We start from the raw sequence: 20,116 nt of genomic DNA, 5'->3' as shown, positions 1-20,116 counted from the left end.
TGTGTATAATACTTACAGGCTGAAAGACTGCTTGAGGCACAACTCGTACCTGTGATATTATACAAGCCTTTTGTGTGTGGATGTATAATACTAAGTAGCCATCCCTCCAATACATTATAGTTGCGTGACTGGTTGTTCATCAGTATTTTGCACTTGTCCTACTTCCACCATATAACATTTTGCTTCCTGTATGCTGCTAGGAAGTGGTGTCCCTTCCAGAAGTTCATTTTGTGGTTTGGAGGGTATACTGACAATCTGCTTCTAGTGCGCGATTAAGGCCAAAATATGGAACGGTCTAGTTTTTAGTTAGCTAAATGACAATTCTTTAAATTTGAAATTTACCAGAATCTTTTCTTCAAAATGAGTTGGGGAAAGTGAAAACCTAGCTTTACAGAAAGCTACAGGCAGATAATACAATATTACACATGGATAGCTGCCATCATACGCACATCTTACGATCAATCCCTACAGGAGAATATGTTAGGGCAAAGAAAACATGCTTTGGTGCATCACTTTTAGATGAACAGTGCAATCATATTGATAATAAACTCTCCAAAAGAGGGTATGAAAGCAGATGATCAAAAAAGCATCAAAGTATGCGAAGAACAATACTCGGGAAGCATTACTGGTTAAATGAAAAGGTCAACAGGTAGTTTTTTCAACTGCACACAGTATAGATTTTAGGAGTATTCATAAAGTACTGATATTAAGTCAGTACCCGGACCCATATTTAAATGAAGAAATTCAAAATGGCTGCCTACATGAGGCAAAATGGTAAAAATAAAAGTGTGACTGATTTAAATTCCGGACTCTGCGATCGCCCTCCACATGGCAGATTTACGGTAAAACATCTATTTTCGAATTTTCATTGTCACAATTGTGGAATTGCGTATTCCCCATGATAAAAAAAACAAATCGCAGCATGCTTTATTTTAGCACAGATTCCACGCGGACTACCTTCATTGAAGTCAATGGATGCGCATGTTCCGTCGCCCATATCATTGCATATGGGTGGCTGAATTGCTCCGAACTAGGTTAGCCTGGTGCCTGCAAGAGGGGTATAGCTTATTGTCCAGTGGCAGTAGCTATATCCACAGTCTTCAGCTGTCCCCCCCCCCCCCCCTCCCCCCAATGATACGGACGAAAAACAGAGTTCATTATTTGTTACATGAAAAGACATTCTGTAGAAACTAAAGAAACTTTCTAATCCAGATCCATTGTTAAACTGCTTCATTTTATGGACGCTATCAAGTCACTTCCCAATAGGAAATCGCCTGGGTTGGATGGACTCCCTGGAGAATGGTATAAAAAGAATGCGCATTTCCTAACTCCCCGGCTTCTAATGCTATATAATTCTATTCTGCGAAATGGTGCCCTGCCGGACACCATGCGCAAGGCCATAATTGTCATGATTCCTAAAGCTGGAAAAGATCCTGCAGATTGTGGTTCCTATAGGAACATCTCACTTCTTAAAAACGACGTTAAAATTCTGGCAAAAATACTGGCGACGCGCATAAATTCCGTTCTTAAAGAGATTATACACCCTGACCAATCTGGCTTCATGCCTGGCAAAAGTACAGACATGAATCTAGGGCGGCTTTTTGACCATCTGACATATGAACACTAACTGCGGGAAACGCACCCTGGTATTTATAGACCAGGCAAAGGCCTTCGACTCAGTAGAGTGGAGGTACTTGTGGGCAGTTGATGCAACGGTTTGGATTTGGGCCAGTATTTATTAAATGGGTAAAGATCCTATATGATTCCCTGGTAGCCAGTCTTAAAACCAATGTCCATATTTCGGCCCAGTTCCCCCTCGGTAGAGGCACACGACAGGGTTGCCCCCTATCCCCTGCCCTGTTTGCCCCTGCTATAGAGCCACTTGCAATCCGGGTATCGCCGGTAATAAAAGGATTTAAACTTCACAACTATGAAGAGCGCATAGCACTATACGCTGATGACACCCTCCTCTTCCTCCAGGATCCGGAGTCCTCGCTGGACTCTGCACTCACCATTTTTAACACATTTGGCCTGCATTCTGGTATTCGGGTCAATTGGGACAAAACCCACTTAAGTGCGATAGACTGCAGCGGCTGAGCTCCCTTTGCCCGCTCCACTGAGCTGGACAACTCAGACAACATACTTGGGTATAAGAGTGTCGGTGAGGGCTTCTACCTTCTTTGACCTTAATTTAGCTCCCCTCCTGAAATGGGCTGAGGAAATGGCGACACGATGGGCCTCTCTCCCGCTCACTCTGGTGGGCAGGGTCAATTTGATAAAGATGAAGCTGCTACCAAAATTTTTGTATGTACTACATAACTCCCCTGTCCTGGTCCCAATCAGATTCTTCGCTACGCTTCGTGGGATTGTACTGCGTATCCTGTGGAGAGGCTCCACCACCAGGATTAAATTGGAGACCCTGTGCCTCCTGGTGAGCTGGGGAGGATTAGCCTTACCCCATTTTTACTATTACTACCTGGCCAGCCAGCTGGTGTATGCTGGGTGGTGGCTGACCTCATCGGATTACAATCCGGTGGTTGGACTGGAACGCAGGGTGGCGGACCCCACCCTGGGATTGAGGGGTCTGCTGATGCGCGGCCACTCCTCTTCTAGTGCCCCCTTACATGCCCCCATGCTGGTAACACTTAAAATATGGCACAAGGCATTGCGGCTGACACCTGTAGTGGAAGTCACATGGTCCCCACATACTCCTTTGTGGTATAATCCACACTTGCCGCACTTGCAGCGCTTTACAGAGTCTGCATTCTGGAGAGCTCATGGTATTAATCTACTATCTGACATAGTCACTGAGGGCACCTTCTGCACCTTCCTTCAACTGCAGATAGGAGTGTTCAGGCAGGTTGTAGACTATTTCAGATATTACCAGCTACGACATGTGATCAGGGCTCAGTTTCAAGGCCTGTCCATACCGCTGTCCCTGACTCGGTTGGAGGGTTTGGCACAGATGTGCAAATAGTAAGACCACTGTCCAGTTTCTATGCCCACTTAGTGCAGTGTCTTGCCCCGTTGAGAGAGAGGGCCACCAGAAATGGATCATTGATATTCCTGATCTGTTGGAGGGAGAGGGTGAAGACATATTGACGAGCTCTGGTCCTCCCTTGATTAGTGCTAGAGATAAGCTCATCCAGGTAAAGTTCCTACACCGGATATACTACACCCCATCTAGGCTACATGTAATGGGTCTACTCCCCTCGGCGACCTGCCCCCGATGTTTAATTGCCGATGGGACCCTCATACACATGTTTTGGGACTGCGGTGTCATGCGAGACTACTGGGGGGACGTCCTCATATTTATGGAATCTCACCTGGGGGCCCCGAGGATCATGCAACCCTGGGGTGTGCGCCTCTTTGGGCTTATTGGAGACCTACCAGTGGCAGCAGGAACCCGCACCTTATATAAACTACTATTTTTCTATGCTAAAAAGGTGATTTTGTTGAATTGGAAACACCCTGGTAGGCCAACCAGAAATGCATGGATCCAGGTGGTGAACTCTGTGCTTCCAATGTACAAACTGACTTATATGGCGAGAGGATTTCCTGAGAAGTTTGACAAAATTTGGGGGGGCTGGGTAAACTGTCCTGCAACGGCAGCAGAGATGCCTGTCTAGATACTAGGAAGGGATAAAATAAGGTACACCCGCTTGAACCGATCTACTGTTCAGGCTAATCCTTTTATTTTTCTTTAAGAGTCGCACAGGTTTGTTGTTTAAGGGATTAAGGGGGGAGGGTTAAAATTCTTTCTGGGGGGGGGGGGGGGTGTTCTCTCTAATCTTTCTTATGTCCCTTTGTTTATTTTGACCTGGGGGGGGGGGGGGGGGGGGGTCGGGGGTCCTCCCGTTCTCTTTTTCTTATCTTTCTTTCTCTCCTGGTATTTTGGGACTCCGAGGCTTGGAGCCCTAACCTGGTTTGGGTTTGTTTTATTATGAGGAGTTGATAAATTAATGTGAAAATGAACAGCCAAATACTATGTCTTATGAGAAATGCACACGAATATGCGAGACACTCAGTGTTTTTACTTTTGTCCTCTTTTTCTCTCAATTCTCATATACTGTGATGCATCAACAAGATGTGCATTCTTTTTGGTGTCCGCTGTTTTTGTATATAAATCTATTTTGGCTAAATAAACGTTCCTTTAAAAAAAAACAAAAAACACTGCTTCATTTTAGCTTTAGATGGACTGGAGGAAAAAAAACAAATAATTGTCTGAGAAAGTGAATATAACCTTACAATGAAAATAAACAAGAGTTATGTCCATGCAAGGAGTCCTACACTAAACATTTTGTAAATAAAGCTGCTTATATACTAGAAATACATTTTACGAACAAAATTACTTTCATGTGACAGATTTTATTTGATGACGCAAATGTACCCAAGAATCAACAAACCCACCTGATCCCAAGCCATCTATATACACAAGACAGGCCGCATGTATTAAGGCTGTGATGGTAGTAAGGTTGGTTCCTTCCGGTCTCTCTGAGGAGTCATTTTTTACAGTGACGTTCATGAAATTCACCCAAGAAAGGATGTCTCGAATACTGAGAATGCACCGCCGTCCAAATTCTTGGTTTGTCAACCATTCAATAAAATCAATGATCATATTTGCTAAAATACAACCTGAAGGGAGAATAGAGAAAATTTAGCATTATCATCAATCATTCAGCTTCCATATATAAAGTGTTCTGGAATTATTCCCCTCTTGCGGTTTTATTTTGTAGCATTAAAAGACAAAAAAACATTTTTTTAAATTTAGATTTCATGCAAGGACCCCGACAAAATAGTGCAAATTCTTCAATTGAAATGAAAAAATATATCCTGTTTACAAAATAAGTCAAAAATGAAGAGTTGAGTGTGCATATATATTCACCTCCTTTGCAAAAAAAACTACAAATTGAGGTCTGTTTTAACCATTTAAATAATAAAATAAATCTTGTTATTTGTACAGCGCCAACTTATTCCACAGTGCTTTCAGGTAATTTATTTATTACTCCCCACCAAGCTGGGTACTCATTTTACCGACCTCAGAAGGATGGAAGGCTGAGTTGACCTTGAGCCGGCTACTTGAACCATGTGGGGATTGAACCCATTTAAACGGAATCTATGGCATAACAAATTACTGCGATTCTAAAGACCAAAGAAGGTTGAAAGCACTACTAGACCGGTGTCTCTAAGAGGTCATTTGGTGTATATTCCATCCAGGTTTATATTACATACATACAGTTAAAACAAATGCATGTACACAGCCTAGTAACAGGCTTTTGTATCATGGTGACTGCAGGACATTAATTCATTCACAAGTGGCGTGTACTACCAGCATCTTAGCCAAGCACATAATTGATTTTCCTAAGTTGATCTGTGCACACTACCCATATTCAGCGTTTTGTTTTTTGCTCTTTTTTTTTTTAACTCGTTTTATTGAAAAGTTGTAATATATTACAACTTCTTTTGTAGCATTGTAGCACAACAAAATGCATGACAAATTAATGTACAGCTGAGAACATTTGACAAAGAGGGTAATTCACCCCAATAGTGGAACTCATTACATGGAAATAAAGAGAAGCCATATTAGGCATAAGAGATTTAGGCACATTGTCAGTAGGCCTCGGGTTCCAGCACAAGCATGTGCTTGTTAATGAGGGATTCTGAATCATTGAAATCAAGGATGAGAGTAAGCGTGGAGGGTAGGACAAAAGTGGCGAACTGCACCATAGACCCCATACCTTGTCAAGGTTTTGTGGGCATCTGCGTCCTTTATAAACTATATAGTTATATGGAATAATGGAACTGACCAATTTCTGCCACATTGACACTGAGGGATTGCTTTGATCCATCCAACATAGTGCTACTACTTTTCTAGAAGTAGTAAGAAAAAGAAAAATACCCCTTTCAAAATATTCTAAGAAAGTACTGCCAAATCTTCTTATCGAGTATCCTGAAGAGATATATTCCAGGGCTTGTAAGGACAGAGATTTCCAAAACCTCGGAGAGGAAATCTGTGACTTCTGCCCAGATGCCTCTAATAATGGGACACTCAAATTATGTGTCAAAAATTAGTAGAGTTGTATGGGCATCTAATACACTTAGGCTGCCTGCAGACGGCCGGGTCGGATCCCTGCAGGGACCAGTGCGGGTCTCCCCTTCTCCCACGGCTCCGGCTCTTTGATGTGCCGGCTGCCGGCCAGCCGACGCATGCGCAGAGCGAAGCCGGTGGCCCGGGAGTGACATTTCTGTGCGGGCCTCTGCGAGACCCGCAACTAAATAGAGCATGCCGCAATTTGTTTTTCCGCATGGGATTTCACGTGGACAAACCGCGGCCGTCTGCATAGGATTGCGTATTGTAATGCAATCCTTTGCAGGCATGCACGAGCGGAAATTCTGCGGGAAATCCTGCCGCAGAATTTCCGCTCATGTGCAGGGGGTCTTAGATGATGAAATTTTACCCATTCTCTAGAGCCTCACTGGAGTAAAGTAGCACTGATGTACAATATACAACTGTACCAACCTGTTATGAGCCACAGGAGAAACAAATAGAGGGGAAGCTAGTAGATCGTGAAAGTAGTTGTCTGTCAGAGTTTGTATCAGTGTTTTCCATTTCAGCAGGGTCAGGGAATATGGTGAGAGGTCTTTAATGTGATAAGATAAGAGTACAACATGGATATGAGGACCTGCAGGCCTTGGGAGTGTAGTTTACCCAACAGGGGGTAATGTGATACAGAAGGTTCAGGAGATGTAAATTGTGTCTGCAGTGCATGTAGTGATTTGTAGGAATCTGAAAAAATGGAAACAAGGTAGTTCGTATTTAGCTTGTAATTGTTCGAAGGAGGAGAAAGTGTTAGATGGGTACAGACCATCCAGAGTTCATATTCCATAGTTTTCCCACCCTGGGGCGTCCTCTCTCAGACCAAGGTTATGCCACAAGGGGGTGTCAGCCACAATATCTGAAAATGTATTAATTGATTTTGATAGTCTCCATACATTAGGGGCCAGTTTATGTATTGGGAGCATTTTACAAGTTAGTGAAGAGGGAGACTCCAACACCAGCCGCAGATTGCGGATTTTTAGGAAGTGAGACAAATGTGACTCCAAATTAGGGAGCAGGTCATCTCTAAACCAGGACTAATTGGATAGCAATGTGATATAGGAGTAAATCTGGGAGTGCAGCCCCAGCCTCCTGCCTCGGTCTCTAAAGAGCGGAAATCTTTAGTGTCGGACGGGAACTTCCCTATATGAAAGATGTCCTAAGCGAGTAAATTAACCTGAAAAATCTGGAAGATATTACTATTGAGATGTGTTGTAGCATATAGACATATTTCGGCGAGACTATCATCTTTACCAAGTTGATGTGCCCAGCCAACGAAATCGGCAAGCATCTTCCAGGTTTTGAATTACATTTTGAATAAGTTTATCAGAGGGGGGACAGTCAAATATAAGGACCATCCAAAGTTATTAGAGATCTGAACTCCCAGATATTTAAAGGCATCTGCAATCTAGAGACTACACAGCACAACATGTTCATTCTAGGTACAGGCACCAAGGCTGATTTTGCCCAGTTAATATGGAGGCCTGAGGAGCCTCCATATAGATTTATAAGTTATTTGGCATGTGTAAGAGAGGTTTCTGGGTTCAACATAAATAGCATGAGGTCGTTGGCATATAACGCCACTCGATCCTCACGCTCCCCTATGACCGCACCCGCAAACAATGGGCTCCTCCGAAGCATAATGGCCAGAGGTTCAATAGCCAGAGCAAAAAAAGATGGGGGATAAGGGACAGCCAAGTCTCGTACCCTTACGTAGGGTAATATAAAATATGGGGAGCAGGAACCATTTACCGAGATAGATGTCCGGGGCGATTTATAGAGCATTGAAACCCACCTAACAAAAACCTCGCCAAAATCAAACCATCTTAGTACTTGGAATAGGAATGGACATTCAATGGAGTCGAAAGCTTTTGTGGCGTCTAGGTAAGCTAGTGTCTAGTTTGCATTTGTTGCCTCTCCTATCTGCGCCACTACCTGTACCCTCTGTAGGTTTTCCCGAACAGATTTCCCAGGCATGAAACAGGTTTGATCCAGGTGTATTACATCTAGGATAATGGAATTGAAACAATTAGCTAGCATTTTAATCAACAATTTGTAGTCTATATTCAGGAGAGAAATAGGCTTATACAAGTCACAATCAAGGAGATCTTTGCCCAGTTTTTGCAGGAGTATAATTGCAGCTTCAAAGAATAATAACTGCAAAGATCCTTTGTTATAGGCCCCATTATATGTAGGTAATAGAATGGGTAGCAATGCATCTTTTATTTAACGTACATTGCTACTGGGAGGCATCTGTGTGGTGGGATTTTCCTTTAGTCATGTCGGAAAGTGCTTTCAAAAGTTCTGTTACTTTATGGGCTGTCCATAAATGTTTTTTGATCTGGAGTAAGAGTTGGAAATGGAGTGTTGGGCAGAAAATCATTTAGTTCAACACAGGGAATGTTGGAGCATGGTATTATAAAAGGTCACTGTACAACTGCCGGAATCTTGCTCCAATGGAATCTCTATCGAGAACAACCTCACTTACATCCAACCTGATACGTAATATCTGAGAAGACGCAAAGTTCTGATGGACAAGATGAGCAAGCAGAGTACTAGACTCATATTCAGAGATGTTTAATGTACAGAAAATAATTACATTTTCACTTAATGCTAATTATATTGAGGCTTGTTCTCATTACTTAAGAATTAAAAAAAAACCTACCATTGTCATCTGAGAAGGTGTGACATATTCCTGGCTTCAGATTGTGTTTGATGATTTCTACAAGATCAAGTCGATTATGACTTTGTGGACACCAAATCTCTGTCAATCTGTTGCGAAGAGCTGGTGAAAGCTATAAAGCAAAATCCATTCAAATTATTATTAGTTGAATTATAAGTTAAATTTTGTGCTAAATAGACAATTTATAAATCCTACATGTTTTCTTGTGTAGACTGAAGTGGCATAACTAGCATTAGGACTGAAAATTGTCATATATAAAAGGTTTTCCATTGCTAGTTGAAGGACACATCCCCCATTTTCGCCAGAGGCTCTTTTAGAAGCCTCTCAAAGATATAGCATAGAATCTTCCATGAACTAGCACGGGTGCACCATTTCTTCCAGGAAAATGCTGGAGGGCTTAACAGAAGCTGAACATACCCCATTAGAATCAATGGGGTCAATTTGAAAAAAATTTCATTCCGCCAGAGGACAGATCTGCTCATAAACGGAACAGGAAAACTGAATCTTCAAAGAAAGACCTAACGCCGGTAAGGATGTCGACCTCAAAAAAGGGTAAAGACAAGCTACATTTCATAACTATACATATCAATGTATATTTACAGTCTGAATAAATATGATAAATAAATTTTAGCTATGATACCTCTTTTTTTCCAAAGTCTCCACCAGGGTTCATGGTAGCCAATATTCGGAACTTTGGTCCAGCTGTTAACACTTCCACCTCATCATCATCCTGTCTGCTTCCCTTTTCTGCCAACACCAGTGTCTTTTCCACTTCAAGAACACTATTAAATACATGGAAAAGAAATTTGCAGGAGATATATATTACACACATACATAACGATCAATGATTTTTGTATACAAAAGTGACGGATGCACTGATAATCGAATGTTTCCCAGACTATTTGATTGTAACCTTAGTGAGAAATTCTACAAAATTATTCAACTTTTGTGGATTACCACCCAAAATAAGTATTATTCATACAGTAAATTGATTCAGCTAAATGAATGATGTACCAATAGATACTTTCAACTCAGGCAAATCACTTTAAGCAGAACGTTAAAATAACATAAAAGTCAAAAAGATGCAAATGGACTGTCAAATGGTAATCAACCCTAGATGAATGCCCAACCTGTTTAATCTTTCTAAAACGGAATCATCTGCTAGTGAGATTTCATCCAACAAGAAAAATTCATCTTCTCTCATAGCTAACACCAATGGACCATCATGCCACTCAAACAGCTTTGAATTCTCATCATCCTCCTCCTTTGAGAAAAATAAACAAAGAAATCAATAAATAAACATTAACAACATAGCAGTGACAAAAGTAATCTATGCTTTTTAAAATTAAAAACATACTTTGTCCTTGGACCTGTGTCTGACAGGTCTTAGCCCTCCCAGAAAATCAGAAGTTTCCATATGTTGATGACAGTTAACACAGAATAACTTCTGGTTTCGTAGAGCTGCAAACAGTTGACAAATGGTGGTTTTGCCACACCTATATAATACAAAGAAAATACTAAAATCTGTAAAGCCGGTCACAGTACAACAAAATTATTTCAACAAAAATGTAAACTTACCCTGTATCTCCTACAAGCAAGACAGGCTCCCCAAACTCCAGTGCTCGACCCACAAGCACAGCAAGTCTTCTCATTTTTTGAGTCCACACAATGTGTGAAAAATTCTGATCCATTACACCACTAATAGATAATCTTTCTATTAAAAAAGAAAAAAAACATTATAATATATAAATATATATACACATATATACATATACAAGAAAGCAGGATTGAAATCTCTAATTGTGGCTCCACAAAGCTGGGGGTTTTGGCTTGAAAGGAACCATTAAAAGGGTAATTTTATCAAGGACAGCCATGTTCTATTCATTGCCCCAACCAAGTTACACATTTGCCACCAATTTGGCTAGCAATGTGATGAGGTATTTCAGCTTCCATACGTTACGGTGTCTGTACCATATCACAGGAGTACTGCCCATAGAAGCATACGGAGGAAAAAAAAATTTTTTTTGGTGTGCATTTCCAAAGTATTGGTACACCTTATTGTTCTTAGTGCATCCTGTGGTCTTAAAAATACAGTAATTATGGTTAATCTGTATTGTCTGCACAGTAAAGTACTGCAAAACATGTTGGCACTACATTAATACTCGTGCATTAACAGAGACTGAGCGATGTCTACTGCTTTTTAGATATCCGCTTAAGGGTGTATTCACGGGGGGGAGATTTTAGGGTAGCTATGCACCAACATTTGCAGGATATTTTGCTTTGTAGATTTAGGCATTGATCAGTCCCAAAAACAGCACCACTCACTGTGGATTTTGACTCAGATCCACAGCACATTTCTCTTTTTCAATTAAAGGGGTAAAGTGATGCAGATCCACTTCAAAATCAGCAAAACCTCCCCAAATACTCTATGTGTAAAAGCACCGTGAAAGTATTCTTCAGAATAGTTTTATGGAGTTTATACTTGCAAACTTACCCAATTGCTTTTGCATACTTTCTCTGGAAAAGAGGACCTCTGGCACTACTTCTTTCTTGAAGCACTTTTTTAGGACTCTTAAGATAACATCTACCTCCTCCTGTTTTCGGACCCTGCCAGCTAGCAGCAAGAAACCTAAACAAATTAACAAAAAAAAAAAGGCATGTTACACTTGACTTTTTACCAACACTTACTGCTCTGCTTAGGAAATGTTTATACCATCATTTGCCAGGTGCTGAAGCCAATCATAATCTGTTTCTGTTTGTTCTGATAATCGGTACCTCTCAGCCCATCTGAAGAGATCTCGAAGGGTGATAAACCCATGCTTTCCAGCAAACACAGAGGATCCCCTTCTATGTGACTAGGAAATGGAAAAGACAATAGGTTTTTACAAAACTATATTTCAAAGCTTTAACACTGCTCAATATATCATTCTTCATTACCTGCAGTTCTAACATCACTGCAACCAACTTGGTACAATATGATGGAGGTAGGCAGCAGCGTTTGTGCAATATGGTCTCCAGTTCAGTACTTGGTAATTCGTCATAATGCAGCTCCACAAACCTGTTCCGAAAAGCTCGTGATAATACCTGGCAAAACAAATAAGGACTTGTAGAAGAAATATTTATACTCCAAGTCTGATTTCACATTAATGCATATTAATGTGATAGACAGATGGCTATTTCTTATAATCTAAGGGCTCTATAGTGACAGGGTTTGTTGTACTGAATTAGCACATAGCCAATGTGGTACCAATATTCAAAAAGGGGTTGAAAAATGAACCTGCGAACAATAGGCAGGTAATTCTTACTTCTACTGTGGGTAAAATGTTTGAAAAATGCTATCCTGGAAAACAGCTGTAATACTTCAGTAACATCATAGGTTTGTGAGAGATTGCTCCTATTAAACCATTCTGACCAGCTTCTCTTAAGAGGCAAGTTCTACACTGGAGCGGGGAGAGTCATTGGATCTGGATTTTTCCAAAGGGTTTGATACTGTGCCGCATAAAAGATAAGATATATAAAATGAAAATACTTGGTCTGGGTGAGAATGTGTTTAACTATCTACGCCGACCAGGAATGCATGGATCCAGGTGGTAAATTCTGCAATTCCAATGGACAAGCTGATGTGTATGGCCAGGGAATGCATAGAGAATTTGATAAGATTTGGGGTGACTGGGTGAAATACCCTGCAAAGGCAACGGAAAGGCCTGTCTAAGCATTTAGGGGCGATAAGTCAGGGGACACCCGCTTGACCTGTCTTTTAAGCAAAGTCCCTTCCTTTATGGGTCTTTTCATTAGCAATATTTAACAAAGTTAAAAAAAAAAAACTGTATAGCCAAATATTATGGGCTGAGAGGAAAGTATGCAAAATATGGGTACTGATTGTTTTTCTGTATTCTTGTATTTATGCATTATGATGTACCACCAAGATGGACACCTGCGGTGCCAGCTGTCTCTCATTGTTTGTTGTTTATTCTAGCTAAATAAAAAGTTCCTTCAGTCCAGAGTCCAGTATACGGTTGCCAATGGATCTGGATAAGTTGGGAGTTTGGTCAGAAAAGTGGTAAATGAGGTTTAACACAGATAAATTTAAGGTTATGCACATGGGCAGAGGAAATATATCTCAACATTACAAACTAAATTGGAAACCACTAGGCATAGCAGACTTGGAAAAGGACTTGGGGATTTTAACTAACTATAAGCTTAACTGGAGCAACCAGGGTTAGGCAGCTGCTGTAAAGAGAAATCGGATCATGGGGTGCATCAAAAGAGGTCTAGGGTGCATGATGAGAACATTGTTCTTCCGCTTTACAAGCCACTGGTCAGACCATACATGGAATATACAGTTTTGGGCACCGGTACTTAAGTAGGACATATTAGAGCTTGAGTGGGTACAAAGGCGGGCAACTAAAGTAATAAATGGAATAAATAAACTACAATACACAGAGAAGGTATCAAAATTGGGAGTATTACGTTTAGAAAAAGAGACAGGTTTTTAGGTGGCCCCTTAGCCATGTATAAAGATACCAGAGGAAAATACAGAGATCTCTTACATGATCAATTTGTACCCAGGACTGTAACAAGGGGGCATCCTCTACGTCTAGAGGAAAGAAGGTTTCTACACCAACATAGAATGGGGTTCTTTACTGTAAGAGCAGTGAGATTATGGAACTCTCTGCCTGATGATGTGGTGATGGCAAACTCGATAAGAGCTTAAGAAGGGCCTGGATGCCGTTCTTGAGTTATACAATATTATAGGTTCTAGTTACCAATTATTTCAGCATAGATTACAGTGCGAATTTTTTTTTTTTTTTTAAGATCAGAAACAAACCTTTCTTCCACCATAAATGCCTGGTGGATTCTGAGTCGCAAAAAGCATGAACCTTGGATGTGCTTTAACTACTTCCTGAGTTTCGGTAATGAAAAGCTCTCTGTTATCATCCAGCAATCGGTTGAGAGCTTCAAGTACATCTGTAGGAGCTAGGTTCAACTCATCCAGTATAATCCAGTAACCATTCCTCATGGCATGAATTAAAACACCTGATGTGAAAGAAATAAACAATTTCATTGACAGAAGACTAAATTATCAAATAAAAGACCAGTCCCATCTAGACCAGAATTTCTCATCCGTGTCATTGGGGAACACACCTACAACTTGGGTATAGCTCTTGCCACTAGGAGGCGGACACCAAGTAGAGTTAGTCCCTCCTGCCAGCTATACCCCTCTCCTGCAGGCAAGTGAGCTAAGGTTTTCTGTCTACAGGTCTTCTGTCCTTTTGTTATTTTTCTTTACTTTCCGTTTAACTGGGATCAGGATTGATCTAACTTCCCTGATTGTCTCCAAGTTGAGAGGGCGAACAGTGCTGCATCAGACACACTATTACTCCCTCTTCCAGAAAGATAAAGTGGTACAGAACAGTTCTAACCGACTTCCTGCCAGCCATGGTGCTCACCTGAGATTCCTGCCTGCTGCCCTATATTCAGCGATCTCTTACCACTAAGTGACTGTTGCTGATGCAGTGACCCTGCTGGTACACCAGAAGAGCCGAAGTTGAGAGGATAAAGGCAATGTATGTGTATTTAGGTAAATACAGCACCATTTTCTTTCCCAGGTCCCCCACCGTTCCTCGACTCTCCCTCCCTTAAACTTAGGGAATCTCCCAGTTCTAGATGGCATGTCCCTTACCCTTCTAACCTCTCTGCGGTACCCAGGGTCTACTTGTGTTACCCCTCTTCCAGACAAAGTTCCTTAGTGCCTGCTGTGATCCCAAAGCTTTTTAAGCCCCAGGTCTCCTCAGCAGCCTGTTGCTCTTCAGCCATGGCTCGACTTTAATGTTGCAGCATGCCGGTGTGCTCCTGCTTCTGGCCTACTCGAGGTTAGAGCTTGTGTGGCTTTATGTGGGTGGCCCAAATCATTGGTGGAATGTGCTGCCTGGGCCAAATTTCCAGGGGAGCGTGCTGCTTAGGACTCTGAGCATGAAAATGGCGTTTGCAGGTCGCCCTCCCTCGTTCCGCATACAAGCCGCCTTCAACAGATACCCCCTCTACAGTGCTGGACCAGGTATGTTCCGTCTTTAGGGAACCCCACCCCAACCGGTTCACTACATCAAGGACAGGATAGGTCCCACATAGCTCTATTCATGCTAAGCTGAGTCAGGGAGCTTTGCTCCTAGGCTGGGTTCACATAATAAATAGATCCTGACAAAAAACTCATTCTATCACCCTGCATACTTAAGATGGTTGAGAAGCTACAACCAATGAACTTTCTCAATCTCCGGAGGAGCAATTGTTGGACATCTAGACAGCACCTGAAATGGTCGAGCACATACCGCCTCCTCATTACCCCCTTCCATAGGAGGAGCAATTGTATATCGAGCCTGCACTTGACATAACTACAGATATCGGCGAGCATCTACCGCCTCATTACCCCCTTCCATAGGAGAAATAATTGCTGCGAGTCTCCGTATTAGACATGACTCTACAGTTCTGATAAGCAGTTTCAGTCTCGTACTGCCTCTTTCAGACAAGGAATATATATTATACGTTGAATCTGCATGTCAAGCACGATTACAAGAACCAAAGTCCACCTCATTACTCCCCACTAATCCTCCTTGACCTCTCCGTTGCATTTGACACTGTTGAGCATGACCTTCTTACTATGTTTTGCTCTATCCTGGTTCTCATCCTACCTCTCTGACCGCTCCTTCAGCGTCTTCTTCGCTAGCTCTATCACCTCTCCACTTTCAATCGCTGTCCGGGCCTCCCTGGGCTCGATCCTTGGTCCCTTTCTCTTCTCTATCTCCACAGCCCCAATTGGACAAACCATTCGCAAATACGGTCTCGCATACCATCTGGGTCATTCCATGTCAGTTCAACTAACGCTCCCAGGATGAGGGCGACCACGCGTATATTTAGCTTGTCCGTGGTGAGGAACAGCCGGATTTTAGCAATATTTCTGAGGTGCAGGTGGCATGTTCGGGCCAGAGATTGGATGTGGGGGGTAAAGGAGAGGTCAGAGTCCAGTGTGACCCCAAGGCAGCACGCGTGCTGTTTGGGGGGTTATGGTGTTGCCAGATACTGATATGGAGATGTTGGGGGGAGCTCGGCTGGTTGAGGGGGGAAAGACGAGGAGGCCAGTTTTTGAAGTTTGAGAAAGAGAGAGGACATGGTGTTAGAGACAGCAGACAGTCGGTGAGATTTTGGAGGATTGGTACTGAGCTATCAGGGAAAGAGGTGCGTATAGCTGGGTGTCATCAGTGTAAAGATGGGTCATTCCATGTCAGTTCAACCAACGCTCCCAGTCGACCATCTCAGATTTCAATGAAACTTTGCACAAAGATAGACCCTGACCCTAAACTAAGATAGCCAGAATATTAGGCTTCAAACTGCTTTGGTTCACGAGCTACAGGTCTTAATCTAGGGGGTTGTCATGTGATTACAGCACGCAACCTGAAAAAAGAGGCGATTTCAATCCATTGCCAAGCCAGTTCTAATGACTCTAGAGCAATGTAACGTCACACACTAGGAGAACTTTTGGTGCTGAATTCAGCTAAGCTACTCAGACTGCCACTCTTATTATTCTGCCACCATTGTATGTCAAAGTAGCTAAAAAATTCTATCGCACAAAATAAAATTCATATTTTAAGCAGTAATAACTTATAATCAATGCAATCCAACTCAGCTATGAATTTATCAATGTGTACTCCATAGAAATGTTTCTCATTATTTACATTATGGACCCAAAAGGATGCATAGCTCTTAAGATACAATGAGTCAAAAATGGCAAAAAACATTTTTATGCAAATTTTTACCTTTTTTCAGAGGCAAAAATCGAAATGTACTCCATTTTTATTTATTTATTTTTTGCTCTATTTGAAAGAGAAGTTTTTGCTCTACAAGATTCAATGTTTTTCATTTTGTTCCCAGACCTTCTAGATGGGAAAATATCAATGTCTGTGAAAGTCCTATGTACTCGTGGAAATCAAATAATAAAATAAGTGTAAGTTTTGCATGGATGTATAATTAGTTTAGAAATCATGAGAAGGTAAATTATTTTTGGAATGAGAGAACTTTTTGTGCTCAAGAAACTTATGTGATCAAAAATTGCATGGCGAGTTCAGGTGAGCCACAAGCTTTGGCCTAAGATGATCAGAATATCATTGAGTGTTGCATAATGATTGTGGTAGATTCCAGTGATCACTGGGCTTATTTAGCACTCTATCCACATTGGATACTAAGATTATCTAAGGCTAGCATTTGTGTAATAAATAACTATAGTTTACAAGTGACTGATTGTGCACCAGCAAAGATGAAGTGAAAAATGAGCAGAAAGGAAGCGCAACTGCTGGATGCCATGTCAAGCTGTAGCATGCCGGCTGATCAACAGATCCTATGAAGCAGCTTAAAGGGGTTGTCTCGCGAAATCAAGTGGGGTTATACACTTCTGTATGGCCATATTAATGCACTTTGTAATATACATCGTGCATTAAATATGAGCCATACAGAAGTTATTCACTTATCTGCTCCGTTGCTAGCGTCCCCGTCGCCATGGTTCCGTCTAATTTCGGTGTCTTCTTCCTTTTTTAGACGCGCTTGCGCTGTGCGGTCTTCTCCCTTCGGCTCGGTAGCATCGGCGTTTTGGCTCCGCCCCCTTGTATGTGTCATCGCGTAGCTCCGCCCCGTCACGTGCCGATTCCAGCCAATCAGGAGGCTGGAACCGGCACACGTCAGGTTTTCTCTGATCTCTGCTGTAAGAGCAGGTACCTAGGTGTCCCGGAAATCTTCCGGGCTATGTCACTATGAGCAGTGGAGCTCGTCCCGGAAAATTTCCGGGCGTGCCACTCAAGGGGTTAATGCACGATGTATATTACAAAGTGCATTAATATGGCCATACAGAAGTGTATAACCCCACTTGATTTCGCGAGACAACCCCTTTAATGACAAAAGGCAAAACAAAAATTTCCCACCTAGAAGGTCTGGGAACAAAATGAAAAACATCGAATCTTGTAGAGCAAAAATTTCTCTTTCAAATAGAGCAAAATATATATAAATAAAAATGGAGTACATTCCGATTTTTGCCTCTGAAAAAAGGTAAAAATTTGCATAAAAATGTTTTTTGCCATTTTTGACTCATTGTATCTTAAGAGCTACGCATCCTTTTGGGTCCATAATGTGAATAACGAGAAACATTTCTATGGAGTACACATTGATAAATTCATAGCCGAGTTGGATTGCATTGATTAGGAGTTATTACTGCTTAAAATATGAATTTTATTTTGTGCGATAGAATTTTTTAGCTACTTTGACATGCAATGGTGGCAGAATGATGATAAGAGTGGCAGTTTGAGTAGCTTAGCTGAATTCAGCACCAAAAGTTCTCCTAGTGTGTGAAGTTTCATTGCTCTAGTCATTAGAACTAGCTTGGCAATGGATTGAAAATCGCCACTTTTTTCAGGTTGCGCGCTGTAATCACATGACAACCCCCTAGATTAAGACCTGTAGCTCGTGAACCAAAGCAGTTTGAAGCCTAATATTCTGGCTATCTTAGTTTAGGGTCAGGGTCTATCTTTGTGCAAAGTTTCATTGAAATCTGAGATGGTCGACTGGGAGCGTTGGTTGAACTGACATGGAATGACCCATCTTTACACTGATGACACCCAGCTATACGCACCTCTTTCCCTGATAGCTCAGTACCAATCCTCCAAAATCTCACCGACTGTCTGCTGTCTCTAACACCATGTCCTCTCTCTTTCTCAAACTTCAAAAACTGGCCTCCTCGTCTTTCCCCCCTCAACCAGCCGAGCTCCCCCCAACATCTCCATATCAGTATCTGGCAACACCATAACCCCCCAAACAGCACGCGTGCTGCCTTGGGGTCACACTGGACTCTGACCTCTCCTTTACCCCCCACATCCAATCTCTGGCCCGAACATGCCACCTGCACCTCAGAAATATTGCTAAAATCCGGCTGTTCCTCACCACGGACAAGCTAAATATACGCGTGGTCGCCCTCATCCACTCCCGACTCAAATACTGCAACTCGCTGATCACTGGCCTTTCCCGAACCAGACTCTCCGCCCTCCTATCATATTAAACATAGCAGCTAGGCTCATTTTTCTATTGAGCTGTTTTCTAAGATGCCTCAGCACTATGCCAGTCATTGCATTGGCTGCCCATCCACTGCAGAACTAAATTTAAACTCATCACCCTCACCCACAAAGCTCTCCATGGCACCACACATAGATTCCCTCCTGTCCGTACATAACCCAGACCGCACACTCTGATCCGCTAATACACTCAGACTAAACAGCTCTCTATTATGAGACTTACATGCTCGCCTCCAGGACTTCTCCAGAGCAGCACTAATCCTCTGGAACGCTCTACCCCAAGGCATTTGGACAATCTCCATTGCATAAAAAATTTCAGACGCACCTTAAAAACGCACCTCTTCAGGGAGGCATACCAAATCTCCTGACCTATTCCCCTTGCCCTGCTTATGGCTCCCCACACCTTCCACTCTGCCTATCGCATACGACCTCTACCCCTGCACCTCCTTAAGGCCCCCCCCCGTTTGCTTCCGTACTGCCTGTGTTCCCCAATTGCCTCATCCCCCCCCCCTGTACTTCCTGTATCACCCCCACCCAGTTTTGTTTCAAACCGATGGTATATCACATGTAATTGTTGTATTGTCTGTTCTCCCACGCTTGAAAAAGCTGCAGACTAAGTTGGCGCTATACAAATAAAGATATTATTACGCTCTTCTATAAAAATAATAGTAGTACTGCGAGTCTCTAGAAAGGAAAAAAAAAAACACGACTCTATTCATAGTAAGCAGACACTCATTCATAAGTGATGGATTGTCTGTTTATACTGAACTATACATCATTCTGTTTTCTGTATTCAGTCACAGCATTTACACTAAACGATAATCGTTCCATATAAATGCACCTTTAGTGTCTGTATTGGACATGACTGCGAAGTCATGGCAAGCAATGTCCAGTTTCATAACTTTTTTTTTTTTTAATAGGAGGAATAACTAGTAAGGTGAGGCTGTATCCCTTTTGACTATGCGATTTACGTTAAGCTGCAATGTTATGCTGATAAAGTAAATAAAAAACATAAAACTGCCTTTACTCTCCTTGAGCAAAATTAACGAACGACTGCTGGAATTTTCATTGTTTCCCTGAAAATAGGACAGGGTCTTATATTAATTTTTGCCACAAAAGAGGCACTAGGGTTTATTTTTGGGAAATGCCTTATGTTACTTACCCAGCATGCTAGGTCTGGGTCCTTTCTGCTGCTCTCCAGAGCCCCGACGCAGTTCCCACAGTCCTCGGCCG

General features: G+C 42.1%; 1 protein-coding gene across 2 annotated transcripts in view; it reads right to left on the bottom strand.

Moving 5' to 3' along the window:
* MDN1 (midasin AAA ATPase 1) overlaps positions 1–20,116 on the bottom strand; it is a 351,783-nt gene that overhangs the window by 211,211 nt on the left and 120,456 nt on the right. For both annotated transcript variants that reach the window (XM_066608461.1, XM_066608470.1), the window contains exons 25-34: positions 13,609–13,817; positions 11,718–11,864; positions 11,494–11,635; positions 11,275–11,409; positions 10,359–10,494; positions 10,138–10,276; positions 9,911–10,044; positions 9,421–9,562; positions 8,763–8,892; positions 4,411–4,635 (exon numbers count right to left, since the gene is read on the bottom strand). In XM_066608461.1, the coding sequence (XP_066464558.1) occupies positions 4,411–4,635; positions 8,763–8,892; positions 9,421–9,562; positions 9,911–10,044; positions 10,138–10,276; positions 10,359–10,494; positions 11,275–11,409; positions 11,494–11,635; positions 11,718–11,864; positions 13,609–13,817 (1,539 nt within the window). The remainder of the gene's footprint in view (positions 1–4,410; positions 4,636–8,762; positions 8,893–9,420; positions 9,563–9,910; positions 10,045–10,137; positions 10,277–10,358; positions 10,495–11,274; positions 11,410–11,493; positions 11,636–11,717; positions 11,865–13,608; positions 13,818–20,116) is intronic.

Source organism: Eleutherodactylus coqui, chromosome 1, assembly GCF_035609145.1.
Source record: "Eleutherodactylus coqui strain aEleCoq1 chromosome 1, aEleCoq1.hap1, whole genome shotgun sequence".
Lineage (NCBI taxonomy): Eukaryota > Metazoa > Chordata > Amphibia > Anura > Eleutherodactylidae > Eleutherodactylus > Eleutherodactylus coqui.
The sequence above is the reverse complement of the archived record's forward strand: the minus strand, read 5'-3'. Positions and strand labels throughout refer to the sequence as shown.